The sequence below is a fragment of the Danio rerio genome, chromosome 21 (assembly GCF_052040795.2).
Source record: "Danio rerio strain M-AB ecotype USA chromosome 21, GRCz13ab, whole genome shotgun sequence".
NCBI lineage: Eukaryota > Metazoa > Chordata > Actinopteri > Cypriniformes > Danionidae > Danio > Danio rerio.
In genome coordinates this window covers 9,220,844-9,246,463 of record NC_141041.1, presented here as the reverse complement: position 1 = coordinate 9,246,463, position 25,620 = coordinate 9,220,844, and the positions used below count along the sequence as shown (strand labels likewise).

The window sequence follows — 25,620 nt, the reverse complement described above, 5'->3', positions numbered from 1 at the left end:
TTGGGCCACAATTTGCTTTTATTATGGCCCAAATCTGGCCTATCAATAATGGATTAAACATTGGAAAACATCAGTGAATTATATTATTCAGTGAGATGAAGTTGTTTGAATGAACGAACAAACTTTTCAAGCAAAGTTCTTAAAAGTTACAGCAGCCCAAAAGAAAATGTATATTAAAAGGTTCAGGACTATGAACCCAACTAAAGCTAACACTTTTCACCATGATGGTGACTTTAGTCTATGTGGTCGACATATGTCTTAAGATACCTGAGCCACACTTGCATCTACACGTGTGAGCCACTTTTGGTTTTGACCCAGATTACCCTTAAATGACTATGCTACTATTTTGCCAACTGTTGCCCACATTTGTCCTCCATCATTTGGGCCAAATTTATAATTTTCCACATGGGCCACATTAGGCTCACATTCAGATTACATTTTGCCATAAGGGCCAAATCTTTGCTTTAAATGGCTCATTTATGAATTTGAATCTTTTGCTCCCCTTTGCCATTGCACAGGTGGGCCGCTTCAGGTTTACATTCATTTTGTCTGGGCCGCAGGAAAACCACCAGTGCCGCATAACTGCCTAAAGTGGCCCACATTCGTATGCTATCTGGGCTGTGAATCTGCATAATGAAATGTTAGAAACACCCTGGTTGTGTAAACTCTTTTAATAGAGCTGTACTTGTGTGTTTTCATCCACAGATCAAGTCATAACCAGTTTTTTGATTAAAACACAAGCTCCAAAAGATGAATGGATGAATGGACCCCATATTGACCAATCTCCCAACTGTACAGTGAGCAATTCATCTGTTCTTCAACAACAGCACAATATTTCATTATCCATCTCATGTAAGGCTGTTGAGTTCCTAAAAGGCCCGCTGGTCACCCGCTTTATGCCGTCCTTCTACATCTTCATCATCCTCATCAGTTTGCCTCTGAACGCTTTGGCTTTGGTGACGTTCACCTGCAGGATCAGAGAAAAGAAACCAGCTGTGATCTACATGTCTCACCTGGCGTGTGTGGATCTGCTCTTCGCCCTGCTGCTGCCTCTGAAGATCCACTACCAGCTGAACGCTTCTGATTGGCTGTTTGGTGAGGCGGCGTGTCGTGTGCTCACTGCAGCTTATTACTGCTACATGTACTGCTCCATACTGCTGATGATGTGCATGAGTGTGGACAGACTGCTGGGTGTTGCACTTCCCTTTGCTTCGTTAACCTGTAGGAGCACAAGGAAAGCCTCATGCGTGTGTGTGCTGGTCTGGCTGCTGGCGCTCGCTGGTACTGTGCCACTGCTCTCAATGAGACAAACCTTTCCCGTTAAAAATGTTGGCATGACCTGTCATGACGCACTGCAGCAAGACTCAACAGAACATTTTTACCTGTACCTGTTCTTCATCCTCTCCTGCCTGTATTTCTTTGTGCCGCTGGTCATCACTTTAGTGAGCTACTCCACCATCATATATGTGCTCAGTGTAAAGTCCGACCGCATTTCTTCATCTTCATCCAACAGAAACAGAGCTGTGATCATGACTGTTTCTGTGCTGACGGAGTTTGTTGTGTGTTTTGGTACAACCAATGGCATCTTGTTGTATCACTGCATTCGTTTAGCTACTGGAAAAGACAGTGAAGGAGATTCATCATATGCTTCATACATGTTGGCTGTGTGTTTGGGGAGCGCAAGTGTTTTTCTGGACCCTCTTCTGTACTATTATGGTTCATCTCATTACAGACAGATAATCAAGTCTGTGCTGAGAAAAGCAAAAGAAAAAACACCTCCATGTAACACACCTGATACTAAAGCTAGGTCAGCAGTAACGTGTGAAGTTTAAAGTGCCCCTATTATACTTTTTTGTAATTTTATTAAATTAATCAATTTGTAGTGTGAGACAGCCTGACACGTCCAGAGCAAATTAATTTGTTTTCTAAAACAATCAATCCCTTTGTTGTTTTAGATGAGAAATAATCACAAGTACAGAATTCAATTATCAAACACACACATACACACACTCCTGCATTTTCAGTGTTGACTAATCCAAATGCCTCTGAATGGCCAGTGCCTTACAATGTCCATACTGGCCATAATGCTTAAAATGTGTGTTAATGGATATTATTTTACAGATTTACCAATAAGCAACATCCGGCTCAAGTTATGGTTATAATGGAGGTTTTGGTCAAATAGTTTTTCCAGTGGACTTTATATGGTAATTGATAAAATCTGCCATCTTAACTCAAAATTGTCCTACAATATGTGCAATGAGGAATTCCCCAGACCTCAAATTCAGATATGGTAATGAGCATTTAATTTGTGATGTGCTGTAGAAAATCATAAAAAAACTTGTCCATCATTTTAAATGTGCGGTATACAGTAGTGTTGCAGTCCAAATTCAAAATATTGGATATGGGATTTTTTCACCTGGTCACTCTTCTTCCAACTTGAAGCACACACAGGTTGCCAGATTAATGACACAAACAGTAGCAAGCATGTCTGATGATCAAACCTTATGCTGTAAAATGTTCCGCTAATGTTTATGTTTATAAAATTTGGGTGGATTTTTATAACTACTGCATCTCATTTCAGAGGATGTTACTTTCTGCATACATTAAGGCAGGTTGTATGACTTTGATAAAATAGGATGCTTTCCACCATGACAACCCTGAAATATAACTAAACTGGCAGTGGGTGGAGTAACACAGACCAAAACAAAGTCATTACAGCACAGAAGGTAGAATACCACTGACACTTACAGGAATAGTTAATGGCGCTGCAGGAAATCTATGGGATGGAAAAAATAACAATTACATCTCATAATAAGTGTTTGATGAGCAATAAAAGCTTTTACAAAAAAACTAGGTGAGATACGAGGAAGAAGAACTTAATTAATGCCTCACCTTTATTCCTCTCCTTCCCTCTTTCTAAAGTCCTTGACTAATAAATTGTCAAATTCATTCATTCATGTTCTTTTCGACTTATTCGAAACAGCGAACTGAACCGCCAATTTATCCAGCACATGTTTTATGAAGTGGATGACCTTTTAGCCGCAACCCATCACTGGGAAACACAGACACACTCTCATTCACACACATACACTACGGAAAATTTAGCTTGCCCAATTCAACTGTACCACGTCTTTGGATTTGTGGGGGAAACCAGAGCACCTGTAGAAAACCAACGCAAACGCAGAGAGAACATGCAAACTCCACACAGAAACGCCAACTGAGCCAGCCGAGGATTGAACCAGCGACATCCATTTTATCCCATCCAAAGCTTCTGTTCTGAGTTCAGTTTTTCCTCCTAAATGTATCTTAATTATTCTAATTGCACCCCCAACAAAAAAAAGTCACTGGCTGTATTAATAAAGAAAAATTAAAAAAAAAACTTAGACATAAAGGTAAACACTTTCCTATTAAGGTACAACATCGGGAATAAAAGTAAATTACTTAACCAAATTTATCCTGGGAAAACCTCATTACGGCGAGGCAGTGGAGTAGTAGGTAGTGCTGTCGCCTCACAACAAGAAGGTCGCTGGTTCGAACCTTGGCTCAGTTGGCGTTTCTGTGTAGAGTTTGCCTTTGTGTGGGTTTCCTCCAGGTGCTCCGGTTTCCCCCACAGTACAAAGACATGCAGTACAGGTGAATTGGGTAGGCTAAATTGTCCGTAGTGTATGAGTGTGTGTGTGAATGTGTGTGTGGATGTTTCCCAGAGAGAGGTTGTGGCTGGAAGGGCATCCGCTGTGTAAAAACTAGCTGGATAAGTTGGCGGTTCATTCCGCTGTGGCGACCCCGGATTAATAAAAGGGACTAAGCCGACAAGAAAATGAATGAATGAATGAAAAACTCACTATGCCCAAAATGGTCACAGTGTACAATAAGGTTTCATTAGTTAATGTTAGTTAATATATTTATTAACACAAACTAATAATGAACAACAGTTGTGCATCATTTATTAATCATAGTCATTTACCAATGCAATATTGAAATACAAATTCATGCTTGATACCATTACTGTGAGTTAACATGAACAGCTACTAGATCCAAAAGACCCTATTATACATCTAGCGCATTAAGGTGCAAGACGTGTTTCCACATTTTTAGTTTATTCAGGACAAATTGCATTTACATAATGTTATTATTATTAGCAGTAGTATTTAATATATGCATATTTATATTTGTTTTATTAAAAACAAGCTTAGACTTGCCCACCTGTCAGGTTTTAGGCCATATGGGGGATGGGATGTGTGTTTGGATATAACTCAGTTTTTTGAGCACACTTCATTATTATTGTTCATTTATTCATTTGCTGGAAATTAGAACTGAATTCAGGAATAGTTTTGAAACTAATCTTTGAGCTTGACAAACAAAATTAAATATGTAAGCTAATGGATGTCTTCAGTGGTTTGCGTCCAACACAGTTTCCTTATCCACGAAAGAGAGAAAGTGAACGTGAAAGTAAAGTAGGAGGCTCATTCTCTATTATCGCGCTGCAGATGGTCTGTTTAACTGTTTTCTTGCTAGTGAAGCGTTCAGTTTTTACACTTACAAAGTCCGCCATGTAAATAGGAAATGCGCTATGGCGCGACGCAACTGGCTCTTAGAGGGAATGGAAGATTAGACCCTGATTGGTTTATTCTCAAAACACACCCATATATCATTAGGAGAATAAGCTCAATCCTGTTAGACCATGCGCCACAGCGCTGAGCAGATTTTTCCATCCTTAAAATAGCAAAAGTGTATTCGGACACACTATTAATGCTTTTGCGTCCTGTGCTTTAGACTTAAAAAAAGAGCCCAAAATCTCGGACACACAGTTAGAGGGAGATTTTAGACAAGAACATTATCCTCTTTTGGAGACCCTTTCCCCTGCAGGTTCAAGCATAAAAGTATTTTAACAATGTTACCTCATAAAATGAGAAGGAAAAAAAAAACATACAACAATTGTTTGACACTCCTTGTTCATCAGTTGATGTGATGTCACAGATCTGACGTGTCATGATCATTACAAGATCCCAATAAATGATTCTGCTTACAGCTCAGGTGTTGCCATTCCAGTGACTCCACTGACTGCTTGTTTCTGCATGTTGATTTTGGAGTAAAACGTTCAGAGTTAGTAGACAACTCATGGATTATCATAAAACACTCTTATTTTCAGTTTTAATTGTACACGCATATACTGCCAGCTCTAAAGGTAAGTACTGCTCATCATTTTATTATACATATTAAATATTTTAACCAATTTGAAGTCCTGCTGATGTATTTTTTATCTTTCTTGTTGAATGTCTGTTAACTGTTAAAAAACAAATAATAATTTAAGAGAAAGCGTTTCTCAGCCTGGAATTGACGCATATATATTATATTCAAATTACATTTGCAGTCAAGACTGAAATTATTCATACCCCAGGCAAATTCTGACTTAGTTACTTTTATCAATTTTTTATTTATTTATTTATTTATTTGACTGGAAATGACACAGGCTTCACCCAAAAGATCATAAGAAACTTTACATGAGGCATTATTGTGGAAAAAATATTTAGGTAACACTTTATTTTGATCGTCCGTTTGAGTATTAGTTGACTGTCTGCTTAATATCTGTTGATACTGCTCCTTCAAAAGACATTTAACTGACTATAAGAAACTTTTCAAGTACGTCAACTTACACTAACCATAACCCCAACCTAACAGTCTACTTATAATCTAATGAGAATTAGTTGACATGTATATGCAGTGTAACTTAAATTCAACAAACGAACCATCAAAATAAAGTGTGACTATTTATTTATAAAGAACTTAAAGTCAGAATTTGCCAGAGCTATGAATAATTTTGAGGCTTGACTGTATGTCATAAAAGTTTATATTTGGATTTCACACATATAAAATATGCAATATATGCTAAATATTTTGAAATATTGCAAAAATATATATCAGTTTACATATTTTTTCAAACATTGGAATTACAAATGCGTGTGTATTCATGTATGCCCCCCTTTGATTTTTTTTCAATATTTCCCAAATGATTTTTAACAGAGCAAAGACATTTTCACTGTATGTCTGTATGTCTGTAATTTTTTTTAAAACCCATTTTAAGGACAAAATTATTAGCCCCTTGAAGCTATATTTATTTTTGATAGTCTACAGAACAACCCATCAATATACAACGACTGAAGAAATTAATTATGAAAACTTTAATGTTTAGAAATGTGTTGAAAAAATCTTCTCTCTGTTAAACAGAAATCGGGGGGAAAAAATAAACAGGGAGGCCAATAATTTTGACTTCAACGGTATATATATATTGTTTGTGTTCGTATATGTTTAAATATGGACATGAATGTAAAATTTGGTTGACAAAAATGACATACATGTTTATGTATTTATTCAATTAATTTCTTTATGTTTATGATAAATAAACAACTGAATAGAGGAGTATAACTCTACATCACTGTGCTGTCATGGGGTTCATTTCTTGTGGAAAGTAATTATTACGTATTAATGGCAGAGTTTGGGCTTGCATTTTAATTACTGATTCAAAGGAAAAGTATTTTTATAAACTGAACTGTATTAGGCAGTTTTCAATGACGGACTGGAAGACAATTTCAGAAAAAATCCACAAAAAAATCCACACCCACCCAGGCCATCCTTTAACGAACTATCACTGGCAGAGGGCCAGTATAAGGAGTGTGACTCTTCACTGTGTGTCTGTCAACCATTTCCTGCTGTATTCTGTCTGAAGATGCCAGGCATGTCTGAGCAGGCATTCATCCGGCACTGGCATACATCATGGTCTGGGTTTGGCAGAGGTGGCACCTCTGGATACACAAGACATGGGCCAGATGTCAAATGTAGTCTTTGGCCCAGATATTAAAAACTGATATGTAGGCCATGTAAGTTTGGTCTATCTGGACCAACATTTTAAATACATTTCAATTATTTTTTGAGTCAAGAAATATTTTAATACGCAAAGTCATTTCCATCTTCCCGTTTGCATCTTCTAATGCCTTCATTTAATCCAGGAAACAATGACGATTTTATTGTTTGAATTATGATTATCTATTGTTTTCCGTATGTTGCAAAATAATTGAATTTAACCTACATTACCAAATTATTATTTTACAATTTATAATATTATTAACTAAATGTCAAATGCAGTATTTTAATAAGATTTTGTTTTTATTCTGATTGTCTCATTTTTATGCACATTTAATTGTTCTGCTTTAAAATTAAAATAAAAAATTCCAATCAGGTTGCTTTGAGAGAAAAAAAATGCAACAGACTTCATGGGTTTATTGATTTCATTGCAGTCATGACACACCAAGTGTGGCCTCCAGACAATGGCCAATCATGGGCTATATCTGGTCCAGTTCAGGCCCAGTTATGGGTTATTTACTTAGCTGAGATTTGGTGCAGATGTGGTCATTGTTTGGCCCTTGTCTGAAAGCCAGACTTGGTCCAGTCATGTACTGTAATTCACTGCAGCATGTGGGCCAAGCAAAAGTCGATTGTTTGGGCCAGAGCTGGGCCAGAAATATTTTGCTACATGGGTAGTCAGTATTCTGGCATTATAACTCACAATTTAAAAAAAACAAATTCGCAATTATAAAGTCAGAATTGATGATTGATAATAATTAAAAACCTTTAAATACGGTCTTCAATCCTCTGTGTCAATTTGTTTTAAGATGTCCCCATAGAACCAATCATTGCATATTATTTCAAACTCTTGGTTTGCTTCAACCGCAGACAGTTTCATTGCTATTTGTTTCTTTTTAAATGTGTTTATTTTAGTTTACCCTCTTATTTAAAGCAGTTTTTTTGTTCCGTTTACCTCATCATATTCACTTCGTCATGTGCAACAGAATTATTTTTTTGTTTCCAGAATTGCTACAGAATATGGCCGCATGGGTCTTTTCGATACAAAGCTCCATCCGACTGGAACAATCTTCCTTCCTTTTTCAGATCAATTAAATCACTCAGGGCTAATTTATTTTCTTTTTCAGAAACAACTTCCGAATGATATTAATATTGGCTCCAAATTAAATGTTTATTATTTATTTTTATATCAAATTGTTTGTACTTTTAATTAAATGTTTTAGATTTCTTTAGGCTTCAGATTGTGGGAAGTGTTTTAGGTGGAGTGTGCTGCTTGTTTGTTGTGTTAGTTGTATGTATGTTATGATGTGCTGTACTCTGTTTGATTTATGAACTTTTTGGAACCCTTCAAAAATGAGATGATTCATCTCAAGGGGCTATCCCTTTCAGTAAATAAAGTCAAATTGTGAGTTAAAAAGTCACAATTCCAAGATGTAAAGTTACTTTATATCTCACAAGAAAACCATTACATGTGTTTACTAGCTGTTTTGTTCCAGCAACTGATTTAAGTCTCATTTATCTTCTAGATGAGGGTCCTCTAAAGCAATCATTTCGTGATTCTCTACACAATGAATTGACCAAATGTTCCATACCGCCAAAATGCCAATGTAAGTGTACCTCAAACTGATGCCTTTATAGGCAACATAAATGTAGTTTCTTGCAATAAAATTGTAACACAACAATCCTAATATGAATAATCATCTCAATCATCTTTATATGTGCACAAAATAAGATTGTAAAGATATAAAAGCATCCTTGTATAACATCACTACTGGTGTTTTATGTAGAGAAACAAATTTTCCAGATATTATTCCAAATCCCCTCCCCCCCAAAAAAAGAAACCCTCAATAATTGTTATAGTATGAACAAACAGCTAATGTAATTTTTCTTTAAGCCATTACACTTAAAAAGTGACTAGTTCGATTAAGAAATTGAGTGTGCAAAGACCTTAAGAAGGTCTAAATTAATGCAAAATTAGTACAGAACCACACATATAATTCCTTTCTAATGGTTTTCTTCCAGATATGGAAAATATGTTTCGTCATTCTCCAGACCTCAACTGGAAAAAATGTGTATTACCCGAAGAATGTCAAGGTAAGTGCACCTCAAACAGATGCAATTTTGGGAAATATAAAATGCAGAGATGTAGATTATTATGAACGCATCTAATAATTTGGGGTTGGGACATCTGGGAAATGCTTTTGCACATTTGCACCAGACACTTTCTAACAATCACTCCAAATCTCATGACAAAAAACTTTGTGCATTTCTGAAGCATGCTTCACATAGATGAGTGGGTTTGACAAACCACCTGTAGAAACACTCTTCTCGTTTGACTTAAACTCCATCTTACAAGCTCAATAAGAAAAACAATGTTTACCTGAATGCACTAGTGATGGGAAGTTCGGATCATTTTACTGACTCGGATCTTTAAGTCTCATTCATTGAGATGAAGGAATAATAATAATAATAAAAATTTTTATTTATATAGCGCCTTTCCAGAGCTCAAGGACACTTTACAAGAAATGCAACAAAAAGATAAACAAACATACATGAGGTCAAATATAACAAACTGGAATTACACAAACAAGACCTAAGAGACATGAGCAGAGTAGTGGTGGAAGGAATCTTTTTTCAGTCATTTTGTTCATTTGATTCAATTTGCCAAAATATTATTAAAATGTTACGAATTGCTTCCAAACACATCTACAACAAGCCCAAAAGGTTGATCACACTACAAACAAGTCAGAAATAGAATACTACAAGAAGGAGAAAATAATAATTCAATGTTTACCTGCTCTTTTGTCTATGAAGGAATTGTTGTCTCTTTGCTCAGCTCACCTCTTCGTGTCTTCAAATGTCAGTGGTTCGTTCACGTTACACTGACAGACACATATAATCTTAACCAATGTACACAGTCTTAGCCGATAGGAGCCATGATCTTTCGTTCATCACGTGACAGAATGACTTAAACCCAATAGAGGACTCGAGAGATGAACGGATCAAATCTCTTTCTGGCTCTAAACGCATGATTGGCCTCTGCCTTTCGCGATGAATGACTCAAAAGACTTGAAATGAACGATACCACCTGCACAAATGTGCACACGCGCGGATGAACAAATCACTCCCTGAGAGGACTCGTAGTTCCCGAATCATATTGAAGATTCGTTCAAAATTAGTAAATCGTTCAAGAACGACCCATCACTAGAATGCAACACAAATCATGTTTTCTTCAATCTATACCTATTTTGCACAATATCATGCACAATATTGTTATGTCTTATGTAGGCATGGGACAATAACCATTATTAAGGTATCCTGCGGTTTGGAAAAGTAAAGTTTTAAAACCACCAAAATTTTCTGTAATACCGTTTTTAAGGTATGAGTAAGATTTTTTATTTACATTTTTTTTTTTTTTTTTAGAACAACAGTATCTCCTGCAGAAAAGATATCCAAAGATGATGTTTAAAATTGAAAAAAAAAAATGTGATTTTGAAACCAATGAAGAAAGCAGAAGTCAAAGATATTTGTTTTAACTGTTTAGCCAGACATGTTTGATGCTCCTAAATATTTGAAATGTTTCACAAAAAAAATATATTGTGTTCAAAGATGAAAAAGTTTTTTTTTTTTTTTTTTTTTTACCCACACATTTAAAAAGATGATATTTGATAAGTAATCACTACCGTGAAACCGTGATATTTTTGTCCAAGATTATCAGACTGTCAGAATTTTACAACGGCCCATGCCTTGTCTTATGTAAAAGTACTTGTGTGTCTTAGGTCTATAAGTATGTCTTAGGTTATGTCTATACTTAAAGCTGCAGTAAGTGATCTGCCTAAATGCTAACCGGTTAGCACATTATCTTTCAAATGCAATCCTTTCCTTCTTCCAAAGCCACGCCTCCTGAAATCGTGCAAGCACATTAAAGATGGTGGACACCCACTAGATCATGTCAGTTGGAAAACTTTACAGTACTTTATAATACTACAGTTCTAAACGAAAAACTGTATTATATCTAGCACATTTTTATATGTGTAGTTAGCAAGCAATACTTGCCATCACTCTCTCATTAGTCTCACTCATCAGTCTCACAGGTTTAGTCCTAAAGCGACTACTGTATGCTTTGTTATTAGCTGGCCGCATTGAATTACACTTATTACTAAGCCATACTTACATGCTATTTCAGACTGAATATTCAGAGTTGCATGGTAAACAACATAGGGAGCACATCACAGGTTGTCATTGTTAAAAAATGAACCAATGTGAATATAAAAGTAATTTCAGCTCAGTAAAGCAGGCTAGGTGGAATAGCATTATTTACTTCTGTTTTGTTAAACTAAATCAAAATCTACATTATCAGCCAGATCTCACGAGAAAATGTTAGTATTTTACGTTTTGCCAGTTTAGTGGCTAATTCGTACGAATTTGAGTTTAGTTTTACGAAATTGTACGATTTCAAAAAGGAGGCATGGCACCTAACCCCACCCCTAAACCCAACCGTCATTGGGGGATGAGCAAATCGTACTAAATGGTACAAATTAGATCGTACGAATTCATATGAATTAGCCACTGAATGAAAAAGTTACGAATTGCCGTGAGATTGTGTTGATATTATCGATGCTGTAAAAGGTCTTTTATGAAACTGAAAATAGTCACATCAATCTTTCACCAGAAGATTTCAGTGGCTGAACAAAACTTCTGTGCATATAACCCATTCAAAAAACAACACAATCTACATCAGCTTTGCATGACTAAAAGAGTCTTAAAACAGAACATGACCTGTCTAAGAGAAATCCTTCAGCTATGGTATCGTCCTTCCTCCAGCATGCAAAAGTAACTTCTATATTGATTCAGGAGTTTAAAAAGATTTGATTCAGCATTTGTTTAGAGTACTGACACTCAAGTCCCCGTGATCGCACCCCGCATGAACATGCATCAGCAGGTCTGTGTGAACAGATGCGCAGTTGTTCAAATCTACATTTGTTGACAGACAGTTTGGGCTACTTATCAATATGGGAATTATCAGCCAGACAAATTTAAACTGGATGAACATTTTTAGTGTTATGCCTTACCCAGAATATAAAAATACATGTAAATGCATTTAGATCATTTACTTTAATCATTACTATTGTAATGTGAAGAGACTTTAAACCAGCACAACAACATATGTTTCTGAAGACAATCACCTACTACACTTTTACTGTAAGTATGCACAGTAAATACATAGTCAGAAGAATAGTTAGATTACCACTCCGGTAGATTACCTGTAACGATGATGTTACACTGACAACAGGGGTGCGGATCCAAATGCAGGCTTGTTAGAAAGGTCAGGTAAGCAATAGTCAACACAGGGGCAAACAGATGTATGCAGGCAGAGTTGTAGTCGGATACACAGGCAGGTGGTCAGAAGGCAGGCAGCAGACAGGGATAAACAGATAAACAAGGCTAGGATCAAAACACTGCAAAGCAAGACAAATCAGCTGTGTGTTTGCAAACAGTCAGGATTACCCCTCTAAAGTTTAGTCACCTAACAGCTTTATGAATAGAAACATGATACATTTAAATTCATTATTGCAAAATACAAATTTACTAACTATAAAACTTAAAACAAGCAATAATTATATATTTCAAAAAGTGACTAGATATTTAAATATTATATATTTCAGTTTATTATGTTTTTTCCCGAAGGTAATAATACTTAAGGTGTACTAATTTTGAGACTGTGATCTTAAGTTTTTTTGTTGACCAATTCCAGTTTTGGCTACTGACTGATGCACATAATTGAGAAAATGTCTTAACACTGATTCCCAGACAGACCCATTGAGGACTGAGGAGGACATCGGTGAATCTCCGTAATGAAATGTTAGAAACAAGCTGGTTGTGTAAACTCTTTTAATAGGGCTTTACTTTTGTGCGTTCATCCACAGATCAATTCCCAAACAGTTTTTTTATAATAATTGTGGCAGAAGATGAATGGATGGAGGCACCCATTATCCAACAATTTCCCAACTCTACGCTGAGCAATTCTTCAACTCATCAACATCAGCACAATAATTCATTTTCCATCTCACGTGATGCTGTTGACTTCCTCAAGGGCTTAACTTCCACCCGCTTCATGCCGTCCTTCAACATCATCATCATCCTCATCAGTTTGCCCCTGAACGCTTTGGCTTTGGTGACGTTCACCTGCAGGATCAGAGAAAAGAAACCAGCTGTGATCTACATGTGTCACCTGGCGTGTGTGGATCTGCTCTTCGCCCTGCTGCTGCCTCTGAAGATCCACTACCAGCTGAATGCTGATTGGCTGTTTGGTGAGGCGGCGTGTCGTGTGCTCACTGCAGCTTATTACTGCTACATGTACTGCTCCATACTGCTGATGATGTGCATGAGTGTGGACAGACTGCTGGGTGTTGCGCTTCCTATTGCTTCGTTAACCTGGAGGAGCACAAGGAAAGCCTCATGCGTGTGTGTGCTGGTCTGGCTGCTGGCGCTCGCTGGTACTGTGCCACTGCTCTCAATGAGACAAACATTTCCCATTAAAAATGTTGGCATGACCTGCCATGATGCCCTGCTGCAAGACTCATCTGGACATCGTTACAAGTACCTGTTCTTCATCCTCTCCTGCCTGTATTTCTTTGTGCCGCTGGTCATCACTTTATTGAGCTACTCCATCATCATATATGTGCTCAGTGTAAAGCCTGCCCAGATGGCATCTTTGTTCAAATTAAGAAGAGCTGTGATTAGGTTTATTTCTGTGCTGACTGAGTTTGTTGTGTGTTTTGGTCCAACCAACGGCATCTTGTTGTATCACTGTATTCGTTTAGCTACTGGAAAAGACAGTGAAGGAGATTCATCATATGCTGCTTACCTGTTGGCTGTGTGTTTGGGGAGCTCAAGTGTTTTTCTGGACCCTCTTCTGTACTATTATGGTTCATCTCATTACAGACAGATAATCCAGTCTGTGCTGAGAAGGACAAAAGCAGAAGAAACAACACCAGCATATGAAACAGTGCTTCTGAAATGAGTCGTCAGCTATGAGCTGCGAAATTAATCCTTCACTTTGTTTCTGCACTTTGTTGTTTATGAGTATTTACTAGAGCACACACACTTTTCAGCACTGATAAATACTGTATGCTTCTGATTGACTGATGTATTCACACACTTAACAGAAATGTGTGTGTGATTGGATATTATTTACCTAATAGCTAGTGTTTATTTGGTAATATCAGTGTCATTTGGGTGGCACGGTGGCTCAGTGGTTAGCACTGTTGCCTCACAGCAAGAAGGTTGCTTGTTTCGAGTTGGCATTTCTGTGTGGAGTTTGTTCTCCCGGTGTTGGTGTGGGTTTCCTCCTGGTGCTCCAGTTTCCCCCACAGTTCAAAGACATGCGCTGTAGTGAATGAGATGAACTAAATAAAGTTTCGATCACGGATCACGTGCTTATGATTTTACACGACTGGTCCCATATTAGCTAACATGTTGCCTCACAGCAAGATTGTCACAGGTTAAAGTCCCTTTTGAACCAGTCGATGATTCTGTGTGAAGTTTGCATGTTCTCCTTGGGCTTGTGTGGGTTTCTCCTGGGTTCCACGGTTTCCTCCCACAGTCCAAAAACATGCGACCTAAGTAAATTAAACATTCTAAATTGGCATCATAGTCGAACTCTTAGTAAGCCTGTTATTAGCCAGAAATAAGTTGGGGGAGTTAATCAAGATCTAACTGAGCTGAAACTCTCTTCTCGCCCTGCTAACAGGAGGAAACCAAAGGCCTGAGGATCTGATGAGCTCAGGGCTGTTAAGTTCAGTTAAGTGTGAACTCTTAAAATTGACCCTAGTGTATGAGTGTGTGTGTTTGTGAATGTAAGAGTGTTTGGGTGTCTCCCAGTATCAGGTTGCGGTTGGAAGGGCATCCGTGTAAAACAAATGCCAGAATAGTTGGCGATTCATTCATTGTGGCAACCCCTGATAAATAAAGGACAAAGCCGAAGGAAAAAGAATGAATGAGTGAATGTATACGTTGCTGTTACAATTCTAACGCTTGTACAGTTTATCTGACTAAAAGCAGAAGAAACATATGCAGATTGTCAAGTCATAGATGTCTTGTGCAATATTTAAACTTTACTTCTATGTTTAATACATATCTTAAAGGGCCATGAAACCCCCTCGTTTCAGCAGGGTGTTTTCACACCTCTACTTTGGAAAAAGTCAGAAAAGTGGGCGTGTCCAGCTTTGTTTAGGGGGGAGTGTCGGAGGAAGAAAAGTGGGATGGTGTGGGAGTGTCTATTTGGGCATGCGCGAGCTTCAGAGTCAAAATACACACACACACACACACACACACACACACACACACACACACACACACACACACACACACACAGTAGAAAGTGATGGTGTTTAACCTACATGGACTTCTGTAGTTGAATTATTTGCCAAATTATTAAATGGTGGATTTTAACTGCAGTTTGGCTCTTTCATTCAGGGAATTCATTCATGCCCCTCGCGACAAACGAGATATTTGATTCGAGGAACTGCTCTAAGCGTGTATTTTTCATGCAATGTTTGATACCGCACGGCGAATGAGAGAAAAAAACCTCCGCATTTCCCAGAAACTTAGACACGGCAGGTAGCGTCAGAAAGCCGCGTGTGTTATTCCGGTCACTAAATGCGGTGAAAACCCTACACGAGGTTAAAGTTTGGTTGTGGTGCTAACATGTTTACACTCGGTGCAATGGTTAACTTAGTTCGATACGAACAAACTGAATAAACAAAGAGCACTGGTCGCTCACTTACCAAATCTGTAGAGACAGGACAATCACCAGCAACTAGAGCCGCGTCTTTATTAAGAGGAGACTGCAAGCGAATCTGGATCTCAGCGTTTGCAGATGAGAACGAGAACAGCTCTCAGGTAAACAATGTTCCTCCTTAGACACGTAAGTTATTGTTGTCGAGCGTCGCGTACACTGTAATCCACACGTGAGACTGAGCTCTCACAGAGAGAAAATGAAAATGAAACTTAACTGCAGCAAACTATAAAAGCAACACTTCACGCTTGTTGCGTGTTGCCAATACAACGTTGTTGCCAATACAACGTGGCGTCTCTGCCGTCTAAACACTGTGACAGGAATGAATATTAATGAAGTTGCACAATAGAGCGCGCTGATTGGTTTGAACCAAGCCTTACTCATGCATTAATGCAGCACACTCTGAGACGTAATAAGACTCACTCTGTCACAGACGCCCAGTCTGCACGCTGGAATACAACGCTATTATGTCATGGCCGTGACGCAGCTTCAAAAATTCGTTTCAAACCGGAAGTACGAATTTGCTTGAAATAACGCAAAAACAACCAATTTACACTTTTTAGTGAAATATAGGTGTCTTAATAGTGTTTTTAGCAGTGTGGGACACATATACGACTGTCAACAGCTCAAAAAATGTGTTTTGGTGTTTCGTGACCCTTTAAACATCTTGCAAGGGTTTCTTTCACCTTTTTCATTTTATTATTATTGTTTACACTCTCTCTGGGCCTTTGAGGCTTCTATGATGCATTATGAGGACTTTATATGTAAATGAATACTGACTAAGCATTAATAAAACTGATGATCAATAACTGATGATTACCTAAGAAACAAGGTCTAAGAAAGGTCAAGATATGAATCAGCAGTGAATAGTATTAGAAGAAAAAGAAAGTGGAAATGTTTTGTAAATATATGTATGTCATCAAATGTTAAGCTGTAAGTACTGAATTAATTAAAATGCTTGCTATGTAAAGCCTATTATTGTTGATGAATTTAGAGCCATTTCTCAGTCTGATGGACAGAAGCAGTGATACATTTATCTGTTGGAATACTTTGTTCACACTAGATATTTACTCTCAAAACACATTTAGACAAAAATAATGTCATTGCATGCCATTTTTAAAACAAAATTGTGTGATAAGTGTGATACAGAAACCATGAAGGGGCTTTGAAATATTGTGCAAAACCTCACATAAAAAAGTAACTTCCCATATGCTCATTTTACAAATATATTCAGTGTGCGTTAATGTTGCAAAAGCAGGTTTTAATTCTGATGCACTGTTGATAAGAAAGACTGTAAGATCACTTGAGAAAGAGGAAACACACCCAAAGTAAACAGCATGTTTTCTGTCATCTAATTCTTAATTGTGAAACATTTTCTCAAGCGCCTCCTTTCAGTGATTAGATAAGTGCCTGTATCAGATCCTGCAGCATCACCACACAGATTATCTGCTCATCCAGAGATCCTTCTAACATCAAGAATTAGTATCTCTCATCGGATCAGCAATCATGGGGGTCAAAATGCTCTTATTTTCCATCTTAGTGGTGTATGTATATGGTAAGTACATCAGTGAGTAATATTTTGTGGTTTTCTGATCTGCTTGAATTCACATTAAGTGACTTTGTGTTGTTATTATATGACATCTTATTCATCTGATAATGTTATATAATGTAATGTTTGATTGCAGATGGCTTTATCGGTGTTATGCCAGAGAACTATGGTATGATGGATGAGTTGTATGATGATGATGATGATTTTGAAGACTATGATGATGATTATTCAAGTGAATCCAGTTTTTTCCTAATGAACAAGTCCAGAGCAACATATCCAGGTAACAGTTTATTTACATCCAGAAGCAATTAGTTTCATCTGAGATTTTCACATGATGTGGGATCATCACTACAACTAATATTCAAATATTAAAAATTATAGAAGTGAACATATGCATGATGTACAGCTATGAAAAAAAATTAAAAGGCCACTTAGAGATTCTCAGTTTATCTAGATAAACTACTTACATTTATATGCAGGTTGGTCACACTTTATTTTGATGGTCTGTGTGTTGAATTTAAGTTACATTGCAACTTATTCTAATTAGATTATAAGTAGACTGTTAAGTTGGAGTTAATGTAAGTTGACATGTAATTGCAAAGTTTCTTACAGTCAGTTAAATGTCTGTTGAAGGAGCAGTATCACCAGATATTAAGCAGGCAGTCTACTAAAACTCATGTGGACCATCAAAATAAAGTGTTACCTGCATGTTTAAAACAATCTTTTGGTTGTTTGGTCGCTATCTTAAGCTAAAACTAACTTGTGGATTTAGTGGCTTAGTCATATGCATTTGTAGGATCTCATTCATACATTTTAGTACGATTTGCACATCTAAAAGTGACGGTTAAGTTTAAGGGTGGGGTTTGGTGCCACGCCTCTTTTTTATATTTGTACATTTTCATATGACTGAACTTACGAACAACATCAGCTCATTCTGAAAATGTAGCCGTCTACATTCCTGCAGATTAAGAGTTGTGTTGCCAGAGCTACGTATGGCTGCATTTTGTCTTTGAAACTAACTCTATGAAATAGTATGACGCTGATCCTTTTCACGCTAACACCCGCTGACCGCCTACTTCTGTGTGGACGGCTTTTCCACTTTATCAGTTTGCCCAGTTGCTTAACGCGTACATCGGCAGACTCGTGAAGCAGAGTTGACTGCGATAACGGGATTCGAGTCTGGGCTAGAACGGTTCCAGAAAGCAGGTAAAACAAAAGTTACAAAATAAAACAAACAAGTAAATAACAGAAAGAGAATGTTGTAGGATCTGACAAAGTGGTAAAAACCAGGCAAGGGCTTTCCTTTTTCTGGATTGCTATTGAAAACACTGTTGGTTGGGTTTAAGGAAGTGCGTGGGCAGGTCAATCAGGGCTTTTGAAAACTCTGTCGGTTGGGTTTATGGAAGTGGGTGGGCGGTTTAATTGGGGCTTTTAAATACACTCAGTCATTCAGTCAGACAACAGCGGCCTCTGGTGGATTTACGCTAGAAGAGCAGGCACAAATGGCATTCACAAGAGAATTTTGAGATCTCAAAAAGTATACACAGCAGCCTCTGGTAGATTCCAAAAATAAAAACTGCAAAAAAACAAACAAAAAAAACACGTAGCTCCTGGGATGTATTTGGCGCTCTTGAGAAATGTATATAGAGGTACACTTTAAGAATGAACCTGGGTGGCTAACAAATTAGACACTAAACTGAAAAAATGAAACTTAACACTTGGTTACTTTTTCTGTGTTATGTCAGAGAACTATAAGACAATGGACAAGTTGAATGGTGACTATTCTGGAGACTTTGTAGATTATTCCAGAAACAATTCCAGACGTTTTCCCTACGACATTACAATGCCAAGACCTCCAGGTAAAAAAAAATCTTTACATAAAGAAGCAGTTTTCACATGATTTGGGATCTTTACTACACTATAATAATAATCCAATAGGGTGTATGCACAAAGACTTTCAATTTTCAGTCAGTCAGCCCACACTTTTCTGGTCTTTCCAATACAAAATCACCACTTTTACAACCTGATTTCTTTGAATATCAGCAATCTTTGCCACCTGGTTGATATGCTATATAAAGTGTGTCTTAGACTGGACAAGAAGCACTCTATTAAACTCTTTTTTCCCCCAGCATGTCCTTCAAATATGAAGTTTTATTTTACCACAGTATTTTGAATAGAGTTTCTATGCTAGCCTGCGGCTAATGACGTCGCTGGCGTTTACATGGATGTTCATGTTGTTTTACTTTCCAACAACTAAATGAATGCTTAAGTTTATTGAACTGAATGTATTGTAATTACATTGAAACATGGATACTGTAAGGGTGCTTTCACACTGGCACTTTTGGTCGGCACCTGGCTTCGTTTGACGTCATAGTATGGTACGTTTAGCTAGTGTGAACGTGTCTTCTGAACTCAGGTGAAAGAGGTGGTCTAGGGTATGGTTCATGCAAACTCGGAAGTAAACCGCCAACTTTACAACAAACTATCTTTTGCATAACGTTCATGTGTGTGTGTGTGTGTCACGTTTCGTACCTTGGTGATGGGCAGGACTGAGCCACGGCAAACACAGTAATACACAGTGACGTCTGCTTGTCTCCTCCAAAAACAGCTTCTGCAGACACTGATGATCTGAATGTTTATAACAATTTTGCAGCAGATGGAGGCGAGTCTCTTTCTGTATGTCCGCGATGTACGGATGTCTTTCCATTTCGGCACTAGCATTCGTGACCTTCACATAGTAACGGCCTTAAACAAAACAGCAGCTCGATGACACAAGCGTACCATGTTCAGAAGGAAAAAAGACGGTGTGAACACAAACCAACCGAGGAGGTGGCAAGAGGTGACGATCGAATTTGGGTACGGTCCAGGCAAATGAACTAAGTGTGAAAGCACCCTAAAAGGAACCTTATGAAATTGAAAATAGTCACATTTAGCTTTCACTGGAAGTTTATCATTGGTTGAAAAGCACTCGCTCTTCATATAATCCATTGTTATTCCAAACTGAAGCGAACAAATGCAGGATGTTCAGCTGTGGAAAAAATAAATATAGTCCACTTTGAAATCCTGTTTACCTGGTTTGAATATGAATTTATTTACCATTTACATCATTTTACAAACTAATTTCAAGAGAAGCACATGATAGGCTATAATTGATCACAGCTGGCCTCTCATCCGTAATCAGCAATAATCCAATGTGATTAATTCAAGCCTATAATAAATAGACTGATATCACGCTATTACCTTATCTTTGTTTTGGAAAATCCCCCCTTCCACTCCATCTCCTCCTTTTTCTCCTTTACCAGGGGAGTCCTCAAGCCCTACCTGATCTCAGACCGCGTTATATACTTATTGACCTTGGGCTCAATTATCTCCAAGCTCCAAACATGCCAAACCTGCTATTAGTGTCAAACTTATCTAAGTGTGAACTCTTGAATTGTGTTCTACAAACTAGTGATGACATTTTCTCTTAATCTGAAATAAAAATGTTGGCTTTAAAACATAAAATGAAAGCCAATGTAATAGAAAGGTATCATGTTTACAGACTGATTTACAGTTGAAATCAGAAGTTTGCATACACTGTATAAAAAGGCACATAACCATTTAAAAAGTCAGATGTTAATGTGACTAAACCTTTTCTCTTTCAGGTAAGTTATTATCAAATTTGTTTCTGTTATGCTTAAAAGCAGAATAATGAGAGAGATAATTTGAGAAATAGTTATAACTTTTCTTTAAAGTCAAGTGTACATAAAATAAGATTATTATGCCTCTGAAAAAGCTCATATGATGGTGTAGAGGTTTTGGAAGTTTCTGATTGGCTAATTGACAACATTTGAGTTAATTGGAGGCAAAACTGTAGAATACTATTTAAGGAAAACCTCAAACACACTGCTTCCTTGTGGGACAACATAGGAAAATCAACAAGCCAGAGTCAACAAAATAGCCAGATTACAATTTGCTAAATTACACTGGGAAAAAAGAATAATGTTTGGAGACATGTCCTGTGGTCTGGTGGAACTGAGATTGAACAGTCTGGCCATAATGAACAGTGTTACATTAGGAGGACAAAGGGGAAAGCTGTGTTGTGGGGCTGTTTTGCTGCAGGAGGGACTGGTCCACTTCAACAGCATAGATGGCATCAAGAAGAAAGAACATTATGTAGAAATACTGAAGCAGCATCTCAAGACATCAGCCAGGATATTAAAACTTGGCCACAAATGGGTCTTCCAAACAGACCATGACCCTAAGCAAACTGTCAGATTAGTTAAAATGTGCTTTAAGGACAACAGAGTGAATGTTTTGGAGTGGCCATCACAAAGCCCTGATTTCAATCCTATAGAAAATTTGTGGGCAGAGTTGAAAAAGCTTGTGCGAGCAAGATAGCCTACAAATTTGACTCAGTTACATCAATTCTGTCAGGAGGAATGGGCCAAAATTCGTGAACTCAAAACATTTGACCAAAGTTATACAGTTTAAAAGCAAAGCTACAAATACCAAGGAAATACTAACTTTTGACTGTCTAGAATTTTTTAAAAATTCTCAAAACAAGAAATTTTCTCATTATTCTGGCATTTAGCAAATGTAAATCATTTAGGTAATCCTAATGGACCAAAAATAGCAAACTTTTAGAATATTTATCATCAGACATTTTTTTTTAATGGTTATCTTCCTTTTTTTAGAGTGTATGTAAACTTCTGGTTTCAACTGTATATTTTCATTTTTAGATGACACAATTTATCTTTATTTCTACAGCGCTTTTACAATGTAGATTGTCTCAAAGCAGCTTAAAGTTTTAGTAAATTGAAACTGCTTCAGTCCAGTTTTCAGAGTTGAAGTTCAGCTTTTGTTCAGAAGAAATGAAAGGTGCAGTAGGTGATCTGCCAGAATGCTAGCGTTAGCATAATAGCTTTAAGAATGTACATCACTCTCCTCATCCACCGATGTAGAAAAGTCATGTAAAATGATACTTTTCATAATTGAAATGTTAAATGTTTACCTACTGACCAACAGGAAACTCCCAATCATAGATATATTTATATATGTGTATAAATATGGCTCTGGATGGCCAGTCCTACTCTGCACCTTGGTCTCGCATTCATTTGAGTGCTACCCTGTGCTTAAATAAATTGGATCCATTGACGCATTCCTTCCAATAGACAGCAATAGCGTATCTAATGAACATATCTATGGTGAAAATAAGTGAAGTTTATTTATAAACTAATTTCAAGAGGATCATGTGCTTATGGTTGCTTGCAGCCAGTCCTGCATTATCCAATTTTTGATTCACCAATCAGATAATTCCTAAGCCAGTATAAATACCCTAAGTTCCAGATAACAGCCATCTTTGTTTTGAATAATCCCCCCTTCCACCACTACTCCTCCTCCTTTCCTAGGTGGGTGTCTCGGTGGCCCAGTGGTTAGCACTGTTGCCTCACAGCAAGAACGTCACTGGTTCTAGTCCTTACCAAGCCAGCCGACGTTTCTGTGCGGAGTTTACATGTTCTCTCCGTGCTCATGTGGGTTTCCCCAGGGTTCCCGGGTTTCCTTCCACCGTTCAAAAACATGCAACTTAAAGGGCCATGAAACCCCCTCGTTTCAGCAGGGTGTTTTCACACCTATACTTTGGAAAAGTGGGCGTGTCCAGCTCTGTTTAGGGGGAGTGTAGGAGGAAGAAAAGTGGGATGGTGTGGGAGTGTCTATTTGGGCACGCGCGAGTTTCAGAATCAAAATACACACACACACACACAGGAGAAAGTGATGGTGTTTAACCTACATGGACATCTGTAGTCGAATTATTTGCCAAATTATTAAATGGTGGACTTTAACTGCAGTTTGGCTCTTTCATTCAGGGAATTCATTCATGCACCTCACGACAAACGAGATATTTGATTCGAGGAACTGCTCTAAGCGTGTATTTTTCATGCAATGTTTGATACCGCACGGCAAATGAGAGAAAAAAACTCTCCGCATTTCCCGGAAACTTAGATGCACACGACAGGTAGCGTCAGAAAGCCGCGTGTGTTATTCCGGTCACTAAATGCGGTGAAAACCCTACACGAGGTTAAAGTTTGGTTGTGGTGCTAACATGTTTACACTCGGTGCAATAGTTTGTTAGATACGAACAAACTGAATAAACAAAGAGCACTGGTCGCTCACTTACCAAATCTGTAGAGACAGGACAATCACCAGCAACTAGAGCCGCGTCTTTATTAAGAGAATACTACAAGCGAATCCGGATCTCAGCGTTTGCAGATGAGAACAGCTCTCAGGTAAACAATGTTCCTCCTTAGACACGTAAGTTATTGTTGTCGAGCGTCGCGTACACTGTAATCCACACGTGAGTCTGCGCTCTCACAGAGAGAAAATGAAAACGAAACTTAACTGCAGCAAACTATAAAAGCAACACTTCATGCTTGTTTTGCCAATACAATGTGGCGTCTCTGTCGTCTAAACACTGTGACAGTAATGAATATTAATGAAGTTGCACAATAGAGCGCGCTGATTGGTTTGAACCAAGCCTTACTCATGCATTAATGCAGCAGGCTGTAAGATGTAATAAGACACACTCTGGTACAGATGTCCAGTCTGCACGCTGGAATACAACGCTATTATGTCATGACCGTGACGCAGCTTCAAAAATTTGTTTCAAACCGGAAGTACGAATTTGCTTGAAATAACGCAAAAACAACCAATTTACACTTTTTAGTGAAATATAGGTGTCCTAATAGTGTTTTTAGCAGTGTGGGACACATATACAACTGTCAACAGCTCAAAAAATGTGTTTTGGTGTTTCGTGACCCTTTAAGTTAATTGACTAATATAAATTTGCACCATAGACATGCTCCTAGTAAGCAGTTATCTCTTAAGAGCAATCATTATCTGTTCATTAGCTATTACAGCAGGAGAGTTCCCGAGATCTACCTGTGCTCAAACTCTCCTCTCACCTTGCAAACATGAGGAAGCCCCGGGCTCGAGGATCTTATGAGCTCAGGGATCTCTCCCAGGACAGCATGCTAAACACGCTTTATAATCAATCATCAGCTAACAGTGAACTATTATAAAAACTATTATTGAAATCTTATTGCTAAACTCAGTGGTTCAATTTGTCTGGTGATGCTATGACAATATTTACAACTGATTTATTGTGTTTAATTACAGGGGATATGGTTGCAGGAATCGAAGGATTCATTACAGAAATTATTAAAGTGCAGTCGTGTAACAGCTCTGATCTGGATGGAGTGAAATGCAACATTACACGGATTTCATACAACATCTCAGATCAGGTTGTTGAGTTCCTGAAAGGGTCGTTGGTCACCCGCTTCATGCCGTCCTTCTACATCATCATCATCCTCATCAGTTTGCCTCTGAACGCTTTGGCTTTGGTGACGTTCACCTGCAGGATCAGAGAAAAGAAACCAGCTGTGATCTACATGTCTCACCTGGCGTGTGTGGATCTGCTCTTCGCCCTGCTGCTGCCTCTGAAGATCCACTACCAGCTGAACGCTTCTGATTGGCTGTTTGGTGAGGCGGCGTGTCGTGTGCTCACTGCAGCTTATTACTGCTACATGTACTGCTCCATACTGCTGATGATGTGCATGAGTGTGGACAGACTGCTGGCCGTGGTGTTTCCAGTCGCCTCTTTAACCTGGAGAAATGCGAGGAAAGCCTCGTTCATATGCGCATTAGTCTGGCTGCTGGCGCTCGCTGGTACTGTGCCACTACTCTGCATAACTCAAACATTCAGGATTAAGGATGTGGGCGTCACTTGCCATAATGTGCTGTATAACACACAGCTGTATGCATATCTGTTCTCCACCCTCTCCTGCCTGTATTTCTTCATGCCGCTGGTTGTTGTTTTAGTGAGCTACTCCAGCATCATATATGCTCTCAATGCAAAGTCTGATCATTTAGCAGCTTCATCTTCATCCAACAAAAGGAGAGCTGTGATCATGACTGTTTTTGTGCTGATTGAGTTTGTGGTGTGTTTTGCTCCAACTAATGTCATCTTGTTGCATCACTGTGTTCGATTAGCTACTGAAGGCAGCGCTGAGGGGGGAAAATACTACATGTTGGCTGTGTGTTTGGGCAGCGCAAGTGTTTTTCTTGATCCTCTGCTGTACTATTATGGCTCGTCTCAGTTTAGACAGAAAATTGGTTCTCTGTTTTGCTGGAGGAAGACAAAAAGTGGAAGCACAAATAGTCAAACAAAATCCTCTCACGTTAGCTGTGAGTACGCTCAGGCTAAAGTTGCGATGTGAAAATATAGTATATTCAGTTCCCCCTTACTGATTTCTAATTAGTTTGCATGCTTGTCACACTGTAATATTTCTGATTATTAAACAATTTTAAATATTAATCAAAGACAACACAAGTAAACACATCATGCAGTTTTGAAATAGAGGTTTTTATTCATTCA

At 38.1% G+C, this 25,620-nt stretch overlaps 4 protein-coding genes across 7 annotated transcripts in view; 3 read left to right on the top strand and 1 right to left on the bottom strand.

Moving 5' to 3' along the window:
* The window catches only part of LOC799156 (proteinase-activated receptor 1-like), a 15,600-nt gene extending 10,571 nt beyond the window's left edge, over nucleotides 1–5,029 (top strand). For both annotated transcript variants that reach the window (XM_087300659.1, XM_087300658.1), the window contains exon 7: nucleotides 706–5,029. In XM_087300659.1, the coding sequence (XP_087156785.1) occupies nucleotides 706–1,832 (1,127 nt within the window). In that variant the 3' untranslated portion in view covers nucleotides 1,833–5,029. The remainder of the gene's footprint in view (nucleotides 1–705) is intronic.
* ap3b1a (adaptor related protein complex 3 subunit beta 1a) overlaps nucleotides 1–25,620 on the bottom strand; it is a 762,544-nt gene that overhangs the window by 7,649 nt on the left and 729,275 nt on the right. The window lies entirely within an intron of this gene.
* LOC137488781 (proteinase-activated receptor 1-like) lies at nucleotides 5,026–16,873 on the top strand. Its single transcript, XM_087300663.1, has 4 exons — nucleotides 5,026–5,185; nucleotides 8,385–8,465; nucleotides 8,881–8,952; nucleotides 12,786–16,873. The coding sequence occupies exons 1-4, from the start codon at nucleotides 5,119–5,121 to the stop codon at nucleotides 13,880–13,882; spliced, it is 1,317 nt and encodes a 438-aa protein (XP_087156789.1). The 5' UTR covers nucleotides 5,026–5,118; the 3' UTR covers nucleotides 13,883–16,873.
* Nucleotides 15,802–25,620, top strand: LOC794215 (proteinase-activated receptor 1-like). 2 transcript variants are annotated; one of them, XM_087300661.1, is made up of 4 exons: nucleotides 15,802–17,213; nucleotides 17,344–17,487; nucleotides 18,953–19,066; nucleotides 24,363–25,620. In XM_087300661.1, exons 1-4 carry the CDS (start codon nucleotides 17,165–17,167, stop codon nucleotides 25,460–25,462), a joined length of 1,407 nt encoding a protein of 468 aa, XP_087156787.1. In that variant the 5' UTR covers nucleotides 15,802–17,164; the 3' UTR covers nucleotides 25,463–25,620. The 2 variants fall into 2 exon arrangements, with proteins under 2 accessions (XP_087156787.1, XP_087156788.1); XM_087300662.1 differs by lacking the exons at nucleotides 15,802–17,213; nucleotides 17,344–17,487; nucleotides 18,953–19,066 and adding an exon at nucleotides 21,185–22,780 and having other exon boundaries at nucleotides 24,011–25,620.